Raw genomic sequence first — 23,298 nt, forward strand, 5'->3', positions numbered from 1 at the left:
AACCAATCGTATGGACCACCAACATCCAACCAATCAGGACATGCAGCTGCCTTGCATGTCAATCATTTTTCCTGCGAATTCAGAACGCTTGTCTTTTTCAGATTATCACCCAGATGTTTTGTGGCTGTAGCATTAGATGGTCTGAGTTTGTTTCAATACATCTAGATTCAGCCTACTTTCACCAAAATCACAAATTGTACTAAATTGTTCATATCATAAAGGTTAGACAAGATGGAAAGTACAATCCTCAGGGATTTGGATTCAAAGAGAAATTACAAACATAATACAATAATTTGTTTCCTGCTTGACCCTGTCTACCAGCCATATACATGAAGCCTTGACTGCTAGAATCTATCATGACCAGCATCCTTCGTCCACGTTGGTTCGGTAGTGAGCTATATATACGGTAGTGTGTTCACAGCAAGAAGGGTCTGGGTTCAAGTCCAGTGGCTGGCCTGACGGGGGTCTTTCTGTGTGGAGTTTGCATGTTCTCCCAGTGTCTGTTACCCCTTTTCCACCAACTCAGTTCCAGGGCTGGTTCGGGGCCAGTGCTGGTGCTGGTTCACAACTCGTTCAACTTGCGAGCCAGCTGAGAACCAGTTTGCTTTTCCATAGCTCGCGGTGCTAAGGGGAGCCACGTCATTACTTCGCTGTATACGTCAGTTACGTCGTTGTATACGTCAGTTATGTCGCTACGTTTGCATAAACCTTGGCGCGAATATCGAAGCAAAAACAACGCGGAAGAAGCAGCAGCAACAACAACAACAATAATAATGGATGGCTTCGCGTTTGTACAGCTGATGCTTCTCGTCGCTTAAAAATGGCGATCTTTCGCGGTCTTGTTATTGTTGTTGGTCTTAACAACTCCACCCCCCCCCCCCCCCCCCCCCGGCTGACGTAAGCGGTTCTTTCCTCTGGCCCAGCAGAGAGTTGGTGCTAGCCTGGAACCGGTTTTTCTGGCCCCAGAGCCAGTTCTTTGTCAGTGGAAACAGAAAACCCGGTTCCAAACTAAGCACTGGCTCCAAACCAGCCCTGGAACTGCTTTGGTGGAAAAGGGGCATGTGTGGGTTTCCTCTGGGTGCTCCAGTTTCTTCCCGCATGTGTATTCGGTCGATTGGCTACTCTAAATTGCCTGTATGTATACCTGCCACCAGATGAGGGTTTGGGTCCCTGTGGTGTGCTATAATCACCCAAGAGAATTCAGGGAAGCTAGTCGATAGCTTCCTGGATCGCCGACTCTCAACTATGAGGACGGTGACAGACAGAAGACAAAAAAATTGGCATATATGCTTTTGATCATTCAAATATATCTAACAGTTGCGTCAGTAGGGATGTCTAAATTCAATCCTAGCTATATTAGGCGGTACATCAGTTTATTTATATATATATATATATATATATATATATATATATATATATATAATACGTCCTGCTTTATTTCATCCGATTAATTTCTTATCCTTGCTGTACATTCTTAATGACCCGATATGATTATCCACCCTGTTCATGTTTTAAGTGAGATGTGATTTGGTCTGTCAAATGAAATGAGGCTCCTGTAATGAATCCTATTTCCCAGTTGTCTATAGACTAATACAGACTATGCTTACATTACTCGCTGCTTGTTTTTTGTATTTTTTTTTTGCTCCCTGTTACTTCTGTTCACTGGGGAATTAGAGATTAAACCAATTACAAATCCTTTTAATCATGGATTTAATCAGGCTCATTGGGGGAGGGGTGTTCTGGTTCCTGATGCATAATTTAACAGGCAAACATCATAATTCACATCCTGAGTAATTAAGTTTGGAAATTGTATTTGCATGAATGACGACTTCTAATCTTGTGTAAATTAAGAATATAAAGTCAGACGATTTAGCTTTCCACTTCATGTTTTTTTTGGGTTCCAGGGAAACGTCACGCTTGGCTGTTTAGAGGCCGTCAATGTGCCAGTGACGTTCACGAGCTCAGAGAGTTTCCTTCAGTTGCCGTGGACATTGACACGCGACACCACGTCAGTCGGATTACAGTTCCGGACCTGGAACAAGGCAGGCCTGCTTATGACCTTTGACCTCCAGCACCAAGCGGGAACGCTGTGGGTTTACCTGAGTGAGGCGAGGGCGAGCATGCAGATCCACAAGGCTGGCAGGATCATGGCGGACATCACAGCAGGTATTAGCAGACGGCGCTGATGCGGAATCTAGCTAATTATTGTACGATCTGTACTTTTGTGAAGAAGTTAGTTCACGTTAGAAGTTATTTCACACCAAAAACTGTTACAGGGTCCACGCTGAACGACGGCCAGTGGCACTCTGTGGATTTGACTGTCCGCCGAAGTCGCCTGATTCTGGCAGTAGACAAATCGGACATGTCCACCATCACCATTTCCTTCCCCGTCATACCTGCGAATCAGATCTTTTTCGGAGGTACAGTAAATATAACATAGCTTTTTTTTCTAGATCTCTGGTTGTCGAAGTAGGGTTCAGGGACCCCGAAGTGGAAATCGTCTCATTGATAACCGCAAAAAATGACATCTTGGCAAGTGAAAATATCTTGAAAATAGTTGAAACTAGAATACAACAGCACATAGCCCAGTAACCATCAGAGCAGAGGCTGTGGAGAGAGTCTCCAGCTTCAGGTTTCTGGGAGTGACCATCACGGAGGATCTCTCCTGGACTGATAACACCTCAGGGGTAGTAGGCAAAGAAACAACAACGACTCTACTTTCTGAAGAGATTAAGGAGAGTCAACCTTTCCCAGAAGCTGCTGGTCAATTTCTATAGGTGCATCATCTCATTCATCTCATTATCTCTAGCCGCTTTATCCTTCTACAGGGTCGCAGGCAAGCTGGAGCCTATCCCAGCTGACTATGGGCGAAAGGCGGGGTACACCCTGGACAAGTCGCCAGGTCATCACAGGGCTGACACATAGACACAGACAACCATTCACACTCACATTCACACCTACGGTCAATTTAGAGTCACCAGTTAACCTAACCTGCATGTCTTTGGACTGTGGGGGAAACCGGAGCACCCGGAGGAAACCCACGCGGACACGGGGAGAACATGCAAACTCCGCACAGAAAGGCCCTCGCCGGCCATGGGGCTCGAACCTGGACCTTCTTGCTGTGAGGCGACAGCGCTAACCACTACACCACCGTGCCGCCCTCTAGGTGCACCATAGAAAGCATATTAACAAACTGTATGACCGTCTGGTACAGCAGCTGCACCAAAGCTGCCAGAAAAGCTCTACAGCGTGTTGTGAAAACAGCACAGGACATCGGTGGCACTGAGTTGCCATCTTTGGATCTGCTGCACAACACTCACTGTGTCAGAAGGGCCAAAAACATTAGAAAGGATGTCACTCACCCTGCACATCACTTGTTTAAGCTCCTCCCATCAGGCAGGCGCTTCAGATTTATATGCACACGTACCAACAGACTTAAAAGCAGTTTACTTCCAACTGAAATAAACTTATTGAACTCTGATATCTCTACAGTCTGAGATATGACATGTGTAATACATATATATTATTTACCAGCTGGGCGGTCCAGATCATGAAATACCGTGACCGAGGTCTTGAAAATACTGACCGAGGCCTCCGGGCTGAGGTCAGTATTTTCAAGGCTGAGGTCACGGTATTTCATGATACAGACCGACCTCATCTCATCTCATTATCTCTAGCCGCTTTATCCTTCTACAGGGTCGCAGGCAAGCTGGAGCCTATCCCAGCTGACTACGGGCGAAAGGCGGGGTACACCCTGGACAAGTCGCCAGGTCATCACAGGGCTGACACATAGACACAGACAACCATTCACACTCACATTCACACCTACGGTCAATTTAGAGTCACCAGTTAACCTAACCTGCATGTCTTTGGACTGTGGGGGAAACCGGAGCACCCGGAGGAAACCCACGCGGACACGGGGAGAACATGCAAACTCCACACAGAAAGGCCCTCGCTGGCCACGGGGCTCGAACCCAGGACCTTCTTGCTGTGAGGCGACAGCGCTAACCACTACACCACCATGCTGCCCAGTAAATAATATATTTATTTTTTTCTTTACCAAATTCTAACAGAAAATGAGAGTGCCCGAAAGGGAAACCCTATTTAGAATAAACCTGCTAGGCCTACAAACTCGTCTAAAACCTGTTTGAGAAGCTACATCTGCTCGGAATTTTCCGAAAAGAAAACTTGATCTAGATCACTTCCCTCATCTAGGTGACAAAAATGTTGACAAAAAATTGCTACTACTGTATGTTTGTTGTTGTTGTGAATGAGCGAGTCGCCAAAGGTCCGTAACCGGGGTCCGGATCGTAGGATTCCGGACCGCTTGCGAGCCAGTCAGAGTGCATGATTTGATGGAAACCGGACTGTGAAAAAATAAATTGCAATACAAAACCTGTACATATTGCTTGATTTCCATATTGTTTCTGTTAAGTGTATTTATGTTCATTTTGTATTTATTTATTTATTTATTTATCACCTTTCTTAGTTCTCAGGTATTTGCTAAGTGCGTGCTGTTTTTTTTGTTTTGTTTTGTTGCTTTTAGGGTTTTTTTTTTGTCTTAATATTACGTTTTGCACAGGGTTCGAATTATCATTTTGTCTCTAAGGGGGTCTCTAGCTTAAAAAAAATAAATAAATAAATAAAAAATTGCACAGGTAGTAGGGTGCATCAGTTACCCTCACTTTCATAAAATCTGATGCGTTTTTGTCCGGGTGTTCCTTTTCACCAATAAAGACATCCTGTAAAATTTTTTGACCATATTCAAAAGTCTAATGGCGGCACCATGAGGTTCTTTTTTTGCCAAAAAACGCTTATTTTATGTTTTCGCGTAAGGTTTGAATCACGATGTTGGACTCCATTTATTGATTTCTTGTGACCCAGAGATCATGTTAAGAACCTTTGCATTTAATAGAGGCTAGCATATGCATAGGCGGCAAGCTTAAAACCAGGGTTATAACATTGATAGATAATGCTAGTGACACCCTAAAATAAATCTCCAAATATTTTTAGACATTCTAGACATACTGTCTACAGTATCTAAGTTAATGTTTCATGAAAAGTGATCGAAATTTTGTCAGAAAAGTCATAAAATAGCAGCTTTTTCCATAACTTTGAGCTCCTGGTGCCACCATTGCACTTTTGAATTTTGTCAAAATATTTCACCCAGTGTGTTTTCTTACCAGAAGGAACATAAAAACAAAAATGCATCATGATCGGAGGAACTTTTCATTTATAGGGGGCAACTGATGCACCCTAAAGGCCAATTTATGCTGACAACCCAGTCCTCGCAGATGGCGTCTGCGTAGCCCCCCCACCTTCGCAGACGCTCTGCGCGCACCTCCCAATAATTGTGACCACCGCAGAAGCCTCGCAGACAGCGTCGCAGACAAGAGGGCTCTGATTGGTCCACTCTACATCCGCTGTACACGCACTTCCGCTTCCCTACTTTCCCGGTTTGGTTTGTTTTCACGACCGACATTTTTAAAAACACGAGCGAAGATGGAGCAGCACGAAAAGCGGTTGATCGAGGAAGTGAGGAAGTACGTACATCTATACGACTCCAGTTCTAGTCATTATAAGTAACCGGAGGATAAACACTCCACTAACCACACCCACCAACTACTCCTAGCAATTTCGCGACTTCGCGCCCCCTTGCGTTGTTGCGGTGAATAACATCGCGTACGCCTATTACTCCCCGCTCAACGATAAATTACAACTGTCTGCGAAAAGCTATCTGCGAAAGCCTTGTCGCAAGAGCATGCAGAGGCCTTTACAGGTAGCCATATATACAGTATATCTCATCTCATCTCATTATCTCTAGCCGCTTTATCCTGTTCTACAGGGTCGCAGGCAAGCTGGAGCCTATCCCAGCTGACTACGGGCGAAAGGCGGGGTACACCCTGGACAAGTCGCCAGGTCATCACAGGGCTGACACATAGACATAGACAACCATTCACACTCACATTCACACCTACGGTCAATTTAGAGTCACCAGTTAACCTAACCTGCATGTCTTTGGACTGTGGGGGAAACCGGAGCACCCGGAGGAAACCCATGCGGACACGGGGAGAACATGCAAACTCCGCACAGAAAGGCCCTCGCCGGCCACGGGGCTCGAACCCAGACCTTCTTGCTGTGAGGCAACAGCGCTAACCACTACACCACCGTGCCGCCCCATATATATATATATATATATATAGATATATATATATAACTAAAGCTTTGCCGTGCGCAAAAATCGCTGCCTCTCTTTATCCAGTCCAGGAGAGTGTATGTATATATATATATATATATATATATATATATATATATATATATATATATATATACTGGACTGGATCAAGAGGGGCAGCGATTTTTGCGCACGGCAAAACTTTCAGACACACACATACACAGCAGACAGAGAGATTGTAGAATGGATCTTTTTTTATGATTGAAAGTATTGTTTTACATTTGTAGGCTATAGCTCGCATTCCACTTAGAATACATTGAACTGAAATAGGCTATTCTGTTTGAACTTATATAGCCTGTACAGACAGATCTAACCTCATTGTAGGCTCGTGTTCTGCATGAGTGTCGAATAAAATGTAATTCAGTTCGAACTGATGTAAGAACAGATCTAACCTAAGTGTGGTGTTGTGCACTTGTCTTAAAACTGAAATAGCCTTCATGCACTCTCCCGGACTGGATCAAGATGGGGGAGGTTTTTGCGCACGGTCAAACTTTCGCACACGCACATACACGACAGACAGAGAGATTGTTGTATGGATCTTTTTAAAAATGATTCATTTTTGAAAGTATCGTTTTTTACATATACTTGAACTTATGTACAGGCAGCTCTAACATCAGTGTAGTGTTCTGCATGAGTGTAGAATAAAACGTAGCCTAATTCAGTTTGAAGTGATGAAAGAACAGATCTAGGTCGTATGTTGAGCATTTTGTCTAGTGTGTAAACTTTATACAGTGGGAGAATGCACTGGCATTCTCTTACCATTAGGGAGACGGGCTGAGGCCTCCTTCCAGGAATCCATGATGCCGATGTCCTTTCTTAATCCATGAGTGGACAAACGGCACCGGGTTAAATTTCTCGATAGGGGGTCCATTCAGGTCGATGAACAGCAAGGCAGTGAGGCTCGGGGCACGCAGTCTGTTTCTAGTTTTATCGTCTGTGTCATTGCAAGCGGAAAACCCCCTTTCGCACTCCGCAGACGTCGGGAGAACAGTGCTGCTTGCGATGATAAGTTTCGTCAATGTTTTTCCCTGAGAAGAACCTTACAGTTTCCAGTCTCTGAATCCATCGACAGCCTCGGTGTCAGGTTCTCCGAGGAGTTTCGCAAACTTCCCCACCTCGCGTTCACCAAACAGCACTAGTTCTGACCTGTCTGTGGGCCAGAAGTGTAGAGCCAAAGGTTTCAGCATGGCAACTAGCTCGCTGTCAGGAAGACGTTTTCTGAGATTGTCAATAATGGACTGATAAAATTGTCCCTTGTTTATCTTAGGCTGTGTTTCCCTGAGCATAACGGTTTTGAGTTGACCACTTGTTATGCCTGCTTGAATTTTGGATTCTGTTTTACCACCAACTCAATAGTTTGGTAAATATGCCTACTGGCATCCACCAGAGACGTATCCCTTCTCTGAAGTCTCAGCGAGAGCCCTTGCAGCTCATGCAGAACGTCTTTCATTATTGCCAAGTTGGAGAGAAAACCAGCGGATGTCAGATGCTTGAGTAAGCCAGCATACTTGGTCCTCTCTGTACCAGTACACGAGTCATCTTCACTGGCTGTTCTAAAGTGGCGTGCCAACACAGGAAGATCCTTCAGTACAGCTTTGACAGTGTTGAAACGGCTGGACACCCACCTTATGGTGAAGATTTTCCCAATTTTTAGAATCTGCATGTTGAGCTCTGCAGCGGCTGTCTCTAACTCCCTTGCGTTTTTTGTAGATTGGTGGTACAGACTACGCAGCTTGGAAATAAAAAAATTCTAAATTATTGCACCCTGCCACAATCTTCAAAGAGTCGGCTATAGCTAATTCGAATCGGTGTGCAAGGCAATGCACAGCCTGCAGTTGAGGGAAGTCTTGTTTAAGTCGTCCTGTCTGTCTCCCAGTAAGGACAGCGGCTCCGTCTGTGGCTATACTCATTAGGGTTTTTTTGAGAAATTCTTCATCCAGGCGTCACGGTGGTGTAGTGGTTAGCGCTGTCGCCTCACAGCAAGAAGGTCTGGGTTCGATCCCCGTGGCCGGCGAGGGCCTTTCTGTGCGGAGTTTGCATGTTCTCCCCGTGTCCGCATGGGTTTCCTCCGGGTGCTCCGGTTTCCCCCACAGTCCAAAGACATGCAGGTTAGGTTAACTGGTGACTCTAAATTGACCGTAGGTGTGAATGTGAGTGTGAATGGTTGTCTGTGTCTATGTGTCAGCCCTGTGATGACCTGGCGACTTGTCCAGGGTGTACCCCGCCTTTCGCCCGTAGTCAGCTGGGATAGGCTCCAGCTTGCCTGCGACCCTGTAGAACAGGATAAAGCGGCTAGAGATAATGAGATGAGATGAGATTCTTCATCCATTCCAGCCTTTTGAAGACTATTTTTTAGCGCGTTGTGAAGAGATTCTGCATCCCCGTGGTCCAACTCAACTATGTCAAGAAACACGTTTTCCACATCCCTGTTACCTGTAACATCACACCTAATGTAGATAATCATGTATGAGCGTCCATGAACCGTGCTTTCATCCAGCGTTAGGCTGATGCATGAATCAAGTGTTAAAATATGTGAAGCAAGTTTCTTTTTCATTTCATCTGCTATATGTTCAACAATTGAAGCACAACAGTGATCAGAACGGTGGGCAGGGCCCACTTTCGCACCATTTAGTTCATTAAGTTTCATTTTTATGTATGGCAACCTCTCTTTTGCGATCGAGTAGGCCGTCCTGAATGAGCTTGCTGTCACATCGAAAGCAGCTGAACTTAGTTCCACAACTTTTGTCGGAAGAATGTCTTTTTTTTTTTTTTTTAGTTCTGCTAGTTCGATTGCTCGTGTGTTTGCAAGACTGTCACGGTGTAGGTACATTTTTTTCCGCAACTGCTTTTGAACTGGGCTGCTTACTGTCCCATTGACCCAGGCATCTGACAGATGTACGCCAGTCTTTTTGTCATTAGGCATGAGAGTCTTTGCTGCCTTGCAGGCAGAGCATCCTAGGCCGTTCATGCCTGTAAATAGCCACAGATTTCTCTCTCTCCACAATCGCCACTGAGCAAGCCCCCAGTTCTTTGGCAGGTGGTGCTGCTCCATATCCCTACTGGACCCTGTTCCAGGCTCGCCATCCCTTTCCAATGCAACGTCTTCGATGTCGTCGGTAAGTGGCCCATGTTCATGATAGGTTGTACCTTTCAGAGTAACGTCTCCCTCGATCTCAGCATGGATATCATTCTCATTAGAGCTAGTGGAGGTCTGGTTAGCTGGTGCTAGGACAACGTTTTCTGCAAAGTTGTCTTTTAGTTTTTTAGTGGTAAAGCCGAAACTTGTCAGGGCTGAGCATGAATTCGGCACCGGTGTTCTTTTTTTCGGTGGCATGGTGGAAGACAGTGGTATTTATCTGTATTCTACAGTTAGGTCCATATATATTTGGACACTGACACAAATTTTGTTTTTTCACCTGTTTACTGAAACATATTCAGGTTATAGTTATATCATGGACATGGACATAAAGTCCAGACTTTCAGCTTTCATTTGAGGGTATCCACATTAAAATTGCATGAAGGGTTTAGGAGTTTCAGCTCCTTAACATGTGCCACCCTATTTTTAAAGGGACCAAAAGTAATTGGACAGTTGACTCAAAGGCTATTTCATGGGCAAGTGTGGGAAATTCCTTCGTTATGTCATTCTCAATTAAGCAGATTAAAGGCCTGGAGTTGATTTGAGGTGTGGTGCTTGCATTTGGAAGATTTTGCTGTGAAGAAAACATGCGGTCAAAGGAGCTCTCCATGCAGGTGAAACAAGCCATCCTTAAGCTGCGAAAACAGAAAAAAAAACATCCGAGAAATTGCTACAATATTAGGAGTGGCAAAATCTACAGTTTGGTACATCCTGAGAAAGAAAGAAAGCACTGGTGAACTCATCAATGCAAAAAGACCTGGACGCCCACAGAAGACAACAGTAGTGGATGATCACAGAATAATTTCCATGGTGAAGAGAAACCCCTTCACAACAGCCAACCAAGTGAACAACACTCTCCAGGAGGTAGGCGTATCAATATCCAAATCTTCCATAAAGAGAAGACTGCATGAAAGTAAATACAGAGGGTTCACTGCACGGTGCAAGCTACTCATAAGCCTCAAGAATAAAAAGGCTAGATTGGACTTTGCTAAAAAAACATCTAAAAAAGCCAGCACAGTTCTGGAAGAACATTCTTTGGACAGATGAAACCAAGATCAACCTCTACCAGAATGATGGCAAGAAAAAAGTGTGGCGAAGGCGTGGTACAGCTCATGATCCAAAGCATGCCACATCATCTGTAAAACACGGCGGAGGCAGTGTGATGGCTTGGGCATGCATGGCTGCCAGTGGCACTGGGTCACTAGTGTTTATTGATGATGTGACACAGGACAGAAGCAGCCGGATGAATTCTGAGGTATTCAGAGACATACTGTGTGTTCAAATGCAGCCAAACTGATTGGTCGGCGTTTCATAATACAGATGGACAATGACCCAAAACATAAAGCCAAAGCAACCCAGGAGTTTATTAAAGCAAAGAAGTGGAATATTCTTGAATGGCCAAGTCAGTCACCTGATCTCAACCCAATTGAGCATGCATTTCACTTGTTAAAGACTAAACTTCAGACAGAAAGGCCCACAAACAAACAGCAACTGAAAACCGCTGCAGTAAAAGCCTGGCAGAGCATTAAAAAGGAGGAAACACAGCGTCTGGTGATGTCCATGAGTTCAAGACTTCAGGCAGTCATTGCCAACAAAGGGTTTTCAACCAAGTATTAGAAATGAATGTTTTATTTACAATTATTTAATTTGTCCATTTACTTTTGAGCTCCTGAAATGAAGGGATTGTGTTTAAAAAATGCTTTAGTTCCTCACATTTTTATGCAATCATTTTGTTCAACCCACTGAATTAAAGCTGAAAGTCTGAACTTCAACTGCATCTGAATTGTTTTGTTCAAAATTCATTGTGGTAATGTACAGAACCAAAATTAGAAAAATGTTGCCTCTGTCCAAATATTTATGGACCTAACTGTATATTCATCTTTGACTCAAGGCATGGTGAAGTGTCTTCTTCGGATGAAGTTTCACAAGCCATCATATTGATTTTTGGCAGTTTGCGCGCATAGCCTAGTGGTGTGGTGGTGAAGTGCAACTGTGCATATGGCAATTTCAAGTCAAGTCAAGTCAAGTTTATTGTTAAAAGCGCTATATAAATAAACATTGTCGCAAAGCAGCTTTACACAATTTGAACGACTTAAAACACGAGCTAATTTTATCCCTAATCTATCCCCAGTGAGCAAGCCTGTGGCGACGGTGGCAAGGAAAAACTCCCTCAGACGACATGAGGAAGAAACCTCGAGAGGAACCAGACTCAAAAGGGAACCCATCCTCATTTGGGCAACAACAGACAGCATGACTATAACATTAACAGTTTTAACATGAAGACAGTTTCGTTGATGTTGTAACTCTTCATTGATGGAAACTTGAGTGCAAAACTGTTCATGACAACTGCAGTCCTAAAGTTAGCAAGTCAACTGTAGTCCTCAGCCATAAAAGCATTACTGTAAGAGTCCAGAGCGTCCTCCAGGTGTAACTTTCAGCTGTCCATATGAGGGCCGTCCTCCACAGGAGCGATGCGATGAGACTCCGACCAGACACAGGGCACCAGGATGGATCAGGAGGTTCTTATTAAACATCTAAAACCACATCATCATCATCACACAGGAAAACACAACTGCACAGTTACAGCAGCCAGTCTGTGATCAGGAGGACGCCGTAACCCGCCACCTCATTCACAGATTTTTATTTTAACGAGAGATGGAAAGACAGAAGTCGTTTACTGTTTTAGGTGAAAATAAGACGTATTTATTCCATACAGAAGTTGAGTGCTGCTGTAAATCTGCTACAGTTCCACATTATAATAAACTCCATCAGTCTATCACAGCTCAGGATCTGGAGCAGGAATTAAAACAAAAAACAAAACCCACAACAACAAAAAACACAATTGCAGGTTAAATTAATCATTGGGAATCATTTTAGAGTAAAACGTGCTTCATTAAAAAAAAAGTGTTAATTATTATAAAACATGTTTAAATTTATCATTTCATTACATGTGGGGAAAACTGTGTACATCTCTCTCTCTCTCTCTCTCTCTCTCTCTCTCTCTCTCTCTCTCACACACACACACACACACACACACACACACACACACACACACACACACACACACACAAACAAACAGGAAGTCAGGCAGGTCACATGTTCTCCACTCCTCGGATTCGCCAAGCCAGTTGGATGTCTTTGGGGAACAGAGTCACGCTTCGCATGAATCGCAGACAGGTTCGCATCGGAGAAGAGCCAGACGAGGAAGGCCTCGCCAGCCTCCGCTTAGGGCACACTGTGATCGAAAATGAGTTTTATTTATGATTAAAACATGGCGTATTTCAGAGACCCCCACAGATTACTGACTTTGCTGCTTTCATGGGAGCCATTGCTCACTCTATGGGAGCTCAGCTTCCTCTGGCTCCCACGTAATTCGAACACTGGTTTTGCACCTTTGGGACCAGCACAAAAGAAATTTCGTTGCGTCTTAACAATAAAGTGCTTGAACTTGAACAAGACACCAATTCTCATCTCATCATCTGTAGCCGCTTTATCCTGTTCTACAGGGTCGCAGGCGAGCTGGAGCCTATCCCAGCTGACTACGGGCGAAAGGCGGGGTACACCCTGGACAAGTCGCCAGGTCATCACAGGGCTGACACATAGACACAGACAACCATTCACACTCACATTCACACCTACGGTCAATTTAGAGTCACCGGTTAACCTAACCTGCATGTCTTTGGACTGTGGGGGAAACCGGAGCACCCGGAGGAAACCCACGCGGACACGGGGAGAACATGCAAACTCCGCACAGAAAGGCCCTCGCCGGCCACGGGGCTCGAACCCGGACCTTCTTGTTGTGAGGCAACAGCGCTAACCACTACACCACCGTGCCGCCCCTCCAAGTAAAAATATCTCACCATGCAGCAAGATAATTTCACTAGTATTAAGTAATTTTCTCCTCAAATTCAGTTTTCAGTTTTTTGCAGTGATCAAAGTTATTAGAGTTATTGAGTTCTTACAGGGGCGGCACGGTGGTGTAGTGGTTAGCGCTGTCGCCTCACAGCAAGAAGGTCCGGGTTCGAGCCCCGTGGCCGGCGAGGGCCTTTCTGTGCGGAGTTTGCATGTTCTCCCCGTGTCCGCGTGGGTTTCCTCCGGGTGCTCCGGTTTCCCCCACAGTCCAAAGACATGCAGGTTAGGTTAACTGGTGACTCTAAATTGAGCGTAGGTGTGAATGTGAGTGTGAATGGTTGTCTGTGTCTATGTGTCAGCCCTGTGATGACCTGGCGACTTGTCCAGGGTGTACCCCGCCTTTCGCCTGTAGTCAGCTGGGATAGGCTCCAGCTTGCCTGCGACCCTGTAGAAGGATAAAGCGGCTAGAGATAATGCGAGATAATGAGTGAACGGATTTAATCCAACTTAAAGGCGCATTACTGCCACCAACTTGGCTGGAGTGTGGAATAGAAGCTATTGGGGTGGGGAACTATATTCTTTTAGCTATTTCTGTTTCTTTTAAATACTTGATAAAGTTATATAGAGTATATCTGACTTGATGCGCTCCACCATTTTGTTTTTCTCTACTCACGGTATACGAGTTGATATCCGAGTAGTAGAGTAGCCAATCGGAGCGCACAATTGTTCATATCCAGTGAATGTGGGCAGAATAAACTGTATTGTGGCACGTTTATTGGGCTTTTATAAATCGACTCCATTCACCTCCATATGTGAATTCTGACCTTCTGCAACTGGACTAAACTTGCAACTGAACTTGTTCAGGGCCTTCACAGCAACAGGGGTGAATACTTATGCAAGCAAAGTCTGTCTGTCTGTCTGTCTGTCTATCTGTCTATCTATCTATCTAATATATAAATGAAGTAGATTCATGATATACATTCCAGTTCTGTTTGAGGTTGTAACACTGCTGCAAAATACACTCCCCGGCCACTTTTAATAGGAACTTGTTCTTGATTCGAAGATCCCTGTTCTTGGCTGCAGGAGTGGAACCCAATGTGCTCTTCTGTTGCATGCTGAGATGCTTTTCTGCTCACCACGGTTGTAAAGAGTTGCTATGAGTTACTATATCCTTCCTGGCACCTCGAACCAATCTGTCCATTTTCCTCTGACCTCGCTTATCAACAAGGCGTTTGTTTCCACCCACCGAACTGTCGCTCACTCAACTCAGTCGCACCATTCTGCGTAAACTCTAGAGACTGTCGTGTGTGAAAACCCCAGGAGAGCAGCAGTTTCTGAAATACTCAAACCAGTCCATCTGGCACAAACCAACACCTGCCACTGTGAAAGAAAGTCACGCTTTGAGATCACAATTTTTCCCGTTCTGATGTTTGAGCATTAACTGAAGCTTTTGATTTGTATCTGCGTGATTTGATGCATCGTGCTGCTGATTAGACGACTGCATAAAACAAAACAGCAGGTGGACGTAGGGGTGTGCCTAATAAAGTGGCCGGTGAGTGTATATTCGGGGGGGGGATACGTAACGTAAGCAAGGCACTATATGGTGCAATAAATAGGTTGTGTGGAGAAGAGGGGGGATAAAGAAGAAAAATAAGTCGTGTTTGTGACAAAAACTAACTTCCTGCTACCATTGTTGAGTCATCCTGTTGATTTGAAGTGTCTGTTTGTAAAAAGTTGCACAGTGAGTCACCAACCATCTGAGGAGCTTCATCAGGACTACTCCTGGTGTATAAATCCCAGGAGATTTCTTACCATTCAGTCGAACCTGTGAAGCAACACTAATGAGTTCCAATGCTTCTCTGATACAAAAAGACAACCACAAGGTTGCCTTGACTTTTACTATTAAACATTTCTGGGCTGAAAACCTTCTCAGACACGTTGTCTGCTTCAAAAACACAGAGACTCATTTACAGTTCAAGCTGTTCAGGAGAGATCCAGTCTCCCAGCATCGCTTCCACTCTGTTTGCTCCTACAGAGAGCGAGCATGTGGTTTAATTACCTTTAACTCACTAATTGGAGGGAGCGCCAACGGCATCTCAGCACTACACAAGGGATCGTGTCAAAGCTCTGCTTCCATTTTCCACCATCTCCAAGCTTTTTTTTTTTTGGCCTGGAGCTGAAACCGCACGCCGTAGAGGATCACGAAGAAAATGAGATTTGCCCGAGCAAGGCTTTAAATCATTCAAGCCCTGCTGCATTATATCAGAACATGTCTTTATTTATTAGTAATATAGACTTGGCCACTTTTCATCCTTTGGGAAAAGCAGCGCATAATTCAAAGATAAATCGATTTTTTTTTTTTTTTTTTTTGGGGGGGTGTGTTGTTGGTCACTAGAACAAAAATGAGCCTCGAAAGGGACATTTGCAAAAATTAAATTAAAAAAAAATTTCTTGGACATACATATTCGTACCAGCTACTTTTGGCATGTCTGGTAGTGCATGTGCAAAATATATCAGGATTTTGGACAGTCACGTAATTTAAGATTCTTCTGCTCGAGTTTCTGAATGAAATGTACACTACCGTTCAAAAGTTTGGGGTCACTTTGAAATGTCCTTATTTTTGAAAGAAAAGCACTGTTCTTTTCAATGAAGATCACTTTAAACTAATCAGAAATCCACTCTATACATTGCTAATGTGCTAAATGACTATTCTAGCTGCAAATGTCTGGTTTTTGGTGCAATATCTCCATAGGTGTATAGAGGCCCATTTCCAGCAACTCTCACTCCAGTGTTCTAATGGTACAATGTGTTTGCTCATTGCCTCAGAAGGCTAATGGATGATTAGAAAACCCTTGTACAATCATGTTAGCACAGCTGAAAACAGTTGAGCTCTTTAGAGAAGCTATAAAACTGACCTTCCTTTGAGCAGATTGAGTTTCTGGAGCATCACATTTGTGGGGTCGATTAAATGCTCAAAATGGCCAGAAAAATGTCTCGACTATATTTTCTATTCATTTTACAACTTATGGTGGTAAATAAAAGTGTGACTTTTCATGGAAAGCACAAAATTGTCTGGGTGACCCCAAACTTTTGAACGGTAGTGTAAATGTTATGCTGAAGAGAAATTTGGGAACATAAAACTCTGACCTTCTGCCAGTGAACGGTGGAAGATAAAGATATTAATACAGTTTGCAGAGATTATGATCTTATTATGATCCCACTTTAAACCCAAAGTGGGCGTGGCCTACACTGGAAGGGGAGGTTTTTTTTGTTTTTTGTTTTGTTTTTCCAAGAACACAACCGCTGTGTATCCCGATGTCAAGGCAGCCAAGGGGCCAAGAGTGACCATGCTGTCTGGAATCGCAGGGACACGAGCCAATCATGTGTGTCTACGCTTGCATGTACGTAACGTATGTGGAAAACCCTGGTTAATAATTGATACAGGACTTTTCCGCAGACTTGTTGAGACAGCACCTTCGTTTTCATGCTGCTGCTTGTTTAGGTATGTTTTCTAACAAAGTTTGTCTTCCAGGAACAGGTATATATCGACATACGAGTCGGCTATAAGCCATGTACGACGAGATTGAGCGGAATAACTGTTTTATTCTATCCACATTCACTGGATTTTGAAAAACAGAGCATTTTTATATTTGTATTTTTTGCAAGTTCGATAAATAAAAAAAACCTTTATACAAAACGTCCGACAGAATAATTTCCGCTTACAGTAGAATGTAAACAAACCGGTGAAACGACAGGGTCAGTTTGTGAAAAATTCTAAAATAATATTTTAGAATTCTTGAAAAATAAAAAAGATACATACGTTCTTACCATCAAATACTTTTATTCCATATTTTGTTGCTTTTTTTTGTGGTTTTGTTTTCGAGAAGAGTTTTTGTTTCGTCCTCGGTTGGTTCAGCAACACGCTCCGCCGTTTTGTTTTTCTCGACTCACGGTATATTAGCTGATATCCTAGTAGTAGACTAGCCAATCAGAGCACACGATTGTTTATATCCAGTGAATAGGGATAGAATAATACTGTCGATGTTGTATCACGGATGCGAACTTACGGTATATTTTATTAATTCGACAAACATTTGGCGCTGAATATTAACGTGACAAGTTAAGAGCCAGCAAAACGAAGCATTGCCAAGTGGCTCGGGCGTCGTGCGAACTGTGCAAAGTCAGTGCGTGATTATGAAACTTTCATTCAAATCCTGTATTTCTGCTGAGCGTACGCAATAAACGTTTCAAGGGCAGAAAAACATGTAAATGTAGCTCGTGCTGACATGAAAATATCAGGATTTTGGAATTATTTATACGTGTCCCTTTAGTCCAGTTATCTCCGGCTCATCTGTCTAAATTTGCAGATTTGCTTATCCGCATCAATTTTGTTCTAATTTACACAAGCCGCACTTAGTGCTCTGTCTGTCTGTCTGTCTGTAATTTTTTTCTTTTTTTTTGTGAGCTCTTAAAACGCCACACATCTGGTTGAAGTGTGCTGACTCGTTCTTCTGCTTTCACCCACAGGATGTCCAATTACAGATGATGGATGTAAGAAGCAATCCAACGTTTTCCAAGGATGCATGCGCCTCATCCACCTGGGCGAGGCGTTCGTGGATGTGATCAAGGTGCAGCAGATGCTGTTCGGAAACTTCAGCGACCTCCAGATGGACGTGTGCGGAATCGTCGACAGGCACGGAACATTTTTCACCCTCCGTTTTTGTTTTGTATTGTCGATGCATCCAGGTTCATTACGCAAATAGAAACTTGCGCTTCATTAATTAGGCGAAGGGTTGCCAGTGAATATTAATGCACCCGGTTAAGAGCAGAGCTCTCAAATGAAGCATCGGCGGTAGGACGGAGGGGGGTTGATGTGTGTTGATGTGTGATGGGTGACTAGTTCATTCCAAATACGTTTTTCTTTTTCCTGATCAGTGCAAATGAATCAACCTTTCACACACCTTTCAATTCGCTCACATTCCGTCTCACTGCTTCCCGAGTCGAATGGAAAACATCCTTCCGTTCACCTTGGGATTTTGTTGTTGTTGTTGTTGTTGCTTTGATAAGTTCCACTGGAGCTTTGCTTCAACTGATGTTCTTTTCCAACAGGTGCGATTTATTTATTGCGCGCTTTGAAGAAAGGTAAACAGATTACTCGGACCAAGCAATTCGTCCAGCAGCAGGTGAAATTCCCATGTGAAATTCCAAGTTATTGTTTGGTGGATGCTGGAGTTTGGACAAAAGCGTCATGATACTCTCGACTGTAATAGATGCGTCCGCTGCTCTCAGAGTGCCTCCGTGGTACTTTATTTGAAAACCTTATCCATTTTCTAAAAATATTATTATTACACTCGATGGCCACTTTAATAAGAACACCTCTACCTGTAGCCAGCAGCACAATCTAGGCAGAAAATCATGCACGTGCAGCTCAAGAGCTTTGATATTAATGTTCACATGAAGAAAAAAAAAAAAGATCTCAGTGATGTTCATTGATCGTGCCAGGGATATTTGTGCCCGAAAGGCTGGTTTGGGTGTTAAGTGTTTCAGAAAGTGCTACTCTGTGAAATCGGGATTGACACAAAACAAACCAGAATGAAACAAAAACCTTTCTTAACAAGAAGAATCAAATGAGAACTGGTTTGAGCTGTCTAGAAGGCTGTGGTACCTGTAGCAGAATCAAATCCCCACTCTTTACAGCCGTGGTGAGCAGACAAGCAACTCCTATAGGATGATGCTGCCACCACCATGCTTCACCATATAGCCTAAATGTAGGCGTACCAGACGCTCGCTGGCCGTGCTGTGAAAACTGCGCATGCAGACGCTCATCCAAGTTTCCAAATCTGTCATCGCTTAATTCTTGAATATTTTCTATCGTGAATACTATCATTAAAAAGTTTATAGTCTCTGCTTTCCAAAGAAATTTCTCATTCAGTACTTTGGGAGGGCGGCACGGTGGTGTAGTGGTTAGCACTGTCGCTTCACAGCAAGAAGATCCTGGGTTCGAGCCCCGGGGCCGGCGAGGGCCTTTCTGTGCGGAGTTTGCATGTTCTCCCCGTGTCCGCGTGGGTTTCCTCCGGGTGCTCCGGTTTCCCCCACAGTCCAAAGACATGCAGGTTAGGTTAACTGGTGACTCTAAATTGACCGTAGGTGTGAATGTGAGTGTGAATGGTTGTCTGTGTCTATGTGTCAGCCCTGTGATGACCTGGCGACTTGTCCAGGGTGTACCCCGCCTTTCGCCCGTAGTCACCTGGGATAGGCTCCAGCTTGCCTGCGACCCTGTAGAACAGGATAAAGCGGCTAGAGATGATGAGATGAGATGAGTACTTTGGGAGTAACGGCAGGTTGAAGTCAGTACAGCAGAGTTCACTCTCTGCTCGCGGGACGTCGGGAAACTGCCGGTGCTTTTCTTTTTGAGTCACGGGAAAGCGCTCAGTCTCTCTCTCTCTCTCTCTCTCTTTCTCTCTCTTCTGATCGGTTTCCGACTGGATTACTCGTGAATATGAATCAGATAACTTTTATAGTGACGTTCTCTCACTCTCACTGTTTCTGATGAAGGATTCAGCAAAATTTTCCGTCAGCTAGTTGTGATGTTATGATTCACGGGAGACTTTGAAGTGAGTTTTCATAGCTTTACCTACTTATTTTTTTCAAATCGAACTGATTCATGTAAATAAATAACTAGTTTAGAATATAACTGGAGTTCTATATTTCCGATGAAAAATATTGAGCTCTTAGTGGTCGGAATGAGAGTTTAAAAAACCGGAAGTCAGAAACGCGAGTGTCAGTTTCAGTTCAGTTAATGTGAATTGTTTACTGGATGTGGATCAGACAGTTTTTTCGAGGTTCGCCTTGAAAGCTGTGAATATTATCATTTATATTCTTTCATAGAAACACTAGTAGACCCGACTTTTGAGAAATACAAACATACAGAGCACAAAGAGGGGATTGGAAATAATATTTTATTATTTTTTATTGAGTGTACCAATTTTGTTATCTAATTAGCGTAATTATTACTAATTAAATCCAAATGTGTATACTTTGTTTTTACTAATTTTTAAAACTTTGTATTCGGTATACAGCCATCTATGCAGGGCTTTGAACCAGTTCAAGGAACGAAAACGAAAACCGGGAACTTTTTCTATTTCACATGGAACAGAAACGAAACCAGAAACTTTATTATTTTTTATGTTCTGGAACAGAAACGCTTATTAAAAATAATGGTAACCGGTTAATACCGGTTTTTATTTCGTTCCTCAAAGTTTCCGTAGCCTACAAATAAAAAAGTCATTCTTCTCCTGCGCAAGTTTCTATGACCCGCTGGGGTTCACTTCCTGTGTGACGTTCGCTGATTGAATGGAGAGAGCGGGAGGGTGGACTACTATCACGTCTCCACATCTTAAATAAGAGGTAAATATTGCAGTCTATCGTTATTCAAAAACGTCAATTTCAAACACGATATCAATATATTTGTCCACGTTAATGAGAGGCTCGCGAACATTAAATGACATTAACCTCTGTTAGCCTATCAATGCATAGGGCCTGACTAGCCTTTGGTAACACACTAAACGAATTATCTTTCATTTTTGGCACTTTTTCTGTTTGTGTAGATGGGAAGACATACTGAGAATCCAAATCGCCAACATTTGAAATAATAATTGTTTTGAATTATTTCTTGTCTTATTTAATGAAGGTTGTAATAGAATTAGCCTACATTTGGCTTAAGCTGGATGAGACAGAGACATAATTTTATAGCCATTTGTTAAACAGCTGACAGGGAACGTAATTAACCGTTCCGGGAACGAAATTTTTTTGTTCTAACCAGTTCGGGAACGTCTATTTAATGGTGGAACCCAAAACCGGAAACGTTAAAATTCCATTTCTGTTCGGAACGAACCAATAGGAAAAAAATTCTGGTTCAAAGCCCTGCATCTATGTGCTGCCAATTTCCATGTAAATATCTTGAAAAATAGAAAAGTTCTCATCTCATTATCTCTAGCCGCTTTATCCTGTTCTACAGGGTCGCACGCAAGCTGGAGCCTATCCCAGCTGACTACGGGCGAAAGGCGGGGTACACCCTGGACAAGTCGCCAGGTCATCACAGGGCTGACACATAGACACAAACAACCATTCACACTCCCATTCACACCTACGGTCAATTTAGAGTCACCAGTTAACCTAACCTGCATGTCTTTGGACTGTGGGGGAAACCGGAGCACCCGGAGGAAACCCACGCGGACACGGGGAGAACATGCAAACTCCGCACAGAAAGGCCCTCGCCGGCCACGGGGCTCGAACCCGGACCTTCTTGCTGTGAGGCGACAGCGCTGACCACTACACCACCGTGCCGCCCAAATAGAAAAGTTATTAAGAAAAAACATTTGATCTCATTAGTTAATGAGGCCCGTTTTGGACCATGTGATCCTTGTACAGAATATTATGGCAGTTTTCTAAAAATTAAGCTGGGTTTTTTTTTTTTCAATCTTTGATTTGTAATATCTCAAGAACGGATAAACATATTCCAGTTCTGTAAAACCTTTGTTGTTCTGCATTCAATTCTTAATTCAGTGAGAGCAGTTCCAAGCAATTTGGATTGAATTTGAATTTTCACCTGATATGCCTACTCTAAGTCCGCGTCTAACTCAACTCTGAATACGGCCCAACATGAGCGAAGGCTAATTAGCAGGAATAATAGCTCAGCAGCAGGATTGGATGTGACAGTCTGGGAGAATTACGATTCCATCAGCACTCTTTAGTGCAAACATCTTTGTCGGGCTGGGAAGAAAAAAAAAGCATTCACCTTCCAGCGTAGGACACACTCTCTCGTTCCATTTGCAGAAATAATGAGGCAACCCTGGGAGGCAGCTAAGCGAGAGTTCTCCCCTCTTCAGGAAATAAAGGTGACGCCGAGAGTCCTGCGGCAACTCTTAATGGCAAACGCGAGCATAGCAAAAGAAGTGTGGAGTAAATAATTTAACTCTGCATGCATTGCTTTCAGCTGGAGTGGTAGAAGGTGTGTGCAGTTGCTTGACATGTTTGTGTTTGATTGCTTTATCAAGTGTACAGTCTTTTGTTTGCGGAAGCACCATGGAAATGCTAGCATGTGAAAAACAGATTTCCCGTGGGACGCTTTTTATTTATCGGCTTCATCATCTCTTCAGAAAACCAGATATTCGCTCAGCGAGCAAATGGAACCTCACGAGTACGACGAGAAAGTGACTAGCGTGAACCTCCTGTGGTTGAAAGCGTACACCGTGCAGAATCTGCCTTCGGTTTCTGGGCTAATCTTCACCTTGATGACGTGCCTTCGTCAGCAGTGCTGTTGCAATGTTACTGCTTCATCATGTGCAGGTTTCCTTTTCGCCTTCATTTCCGCACACTCAGAAATCACGCGCTACGCATGAGGATATTTATGGGCTTGGTGGAGCCTTTGGGGGGGAAACGCAATATTTCATGCACTTGAGTAGTGATTGATTTTTCATTACAGTGCACCAGAATGTCAAACAGTTTCAAGGGTGAACAAGGGGGAAAAAAGAAAGAAAACTACAAAACTACAAGGATCATTCCATGACTATGGCACTATCTCTAGCTTTTTTAATAACTCTTGTGAAATATACATATATAGAGCAGCGGCTACAATTATCGACACCTTAACGATCTTTTGGCCTTTGCAAAAGTAGAAAAAACTTTCAATACGTCAATTGTGCATGAATAATTACTCAAACATCCACTGGGGAAAAAAATGAGTTGATTCCCGATTACTTAGCGTATCAGATCACATGACACCATTCCACAATTATTGACACCTTTGTCCAATATTATCAACACCGTTCCACAATTATCAACACCTTTGTCCACTGTTATCGACACCGTTCCACAATTATCGACACCTTTGTCCAGCGTTATCAACACTGTTCCACAATTATCGACACCTTTGTCCACTGTTATCAATACCGTTCCACAATTATCGACACCTTCGTCCACTGTTATCGACATTGTTACACAATTATCGACAGCTTTGTCCAATATTATCAACACTGCTGCACAATTATCGACACCTTTGTCCAGAGTTAACGAC

At 43.5% G+C, this 23,298-nt stretch overlaps 1 protein-coding gene across 1 annotated transcript in view; it reads left to right on the forward strand.

Annotated features, from left to right (window-relative positions):
- Nucleotides 1-23,298, forward strand: part of cntnap3 (contactin associated protein family member 3) — a 332,581-nt gene that overhangs the window by 160,621 nt on the left and 148,662 nt on the right. The window contains exons 8-10 of the mRNA XM_060909607.1: nucleotides 1,905-2,166; nucleotides 2,277-2,420; nucleotides 17,751-17,916. Coding sequence (XP_060765590.1) covers nucleotides 1,905-2,166; nucleotides 2,277-2,420; nucleotides 17,751-17,916 — 572 coding nt within the window. The remainder of the gene's footprint in view (nucleotides 1-1,904; nucleotides 2,167-2,276; nucleotides 2,421-17,750; nucleotides 17,917-23,298) is intronic.

This window comes from Neoarius graeffei, chromosome 25, assembly GCF_027579695.1.
Source record: "Neoarius graeffei isolate fNeoGra1 chromosome 25, fNeoGra1.pri, whole genome shotgun sequence".
Taxonomy (NCBI): Eukaryota; Metazoa; Chordata; class Actinopteri; order Siluriformes; family Ariidae; genus Neoarius; species Neoarius graeffei.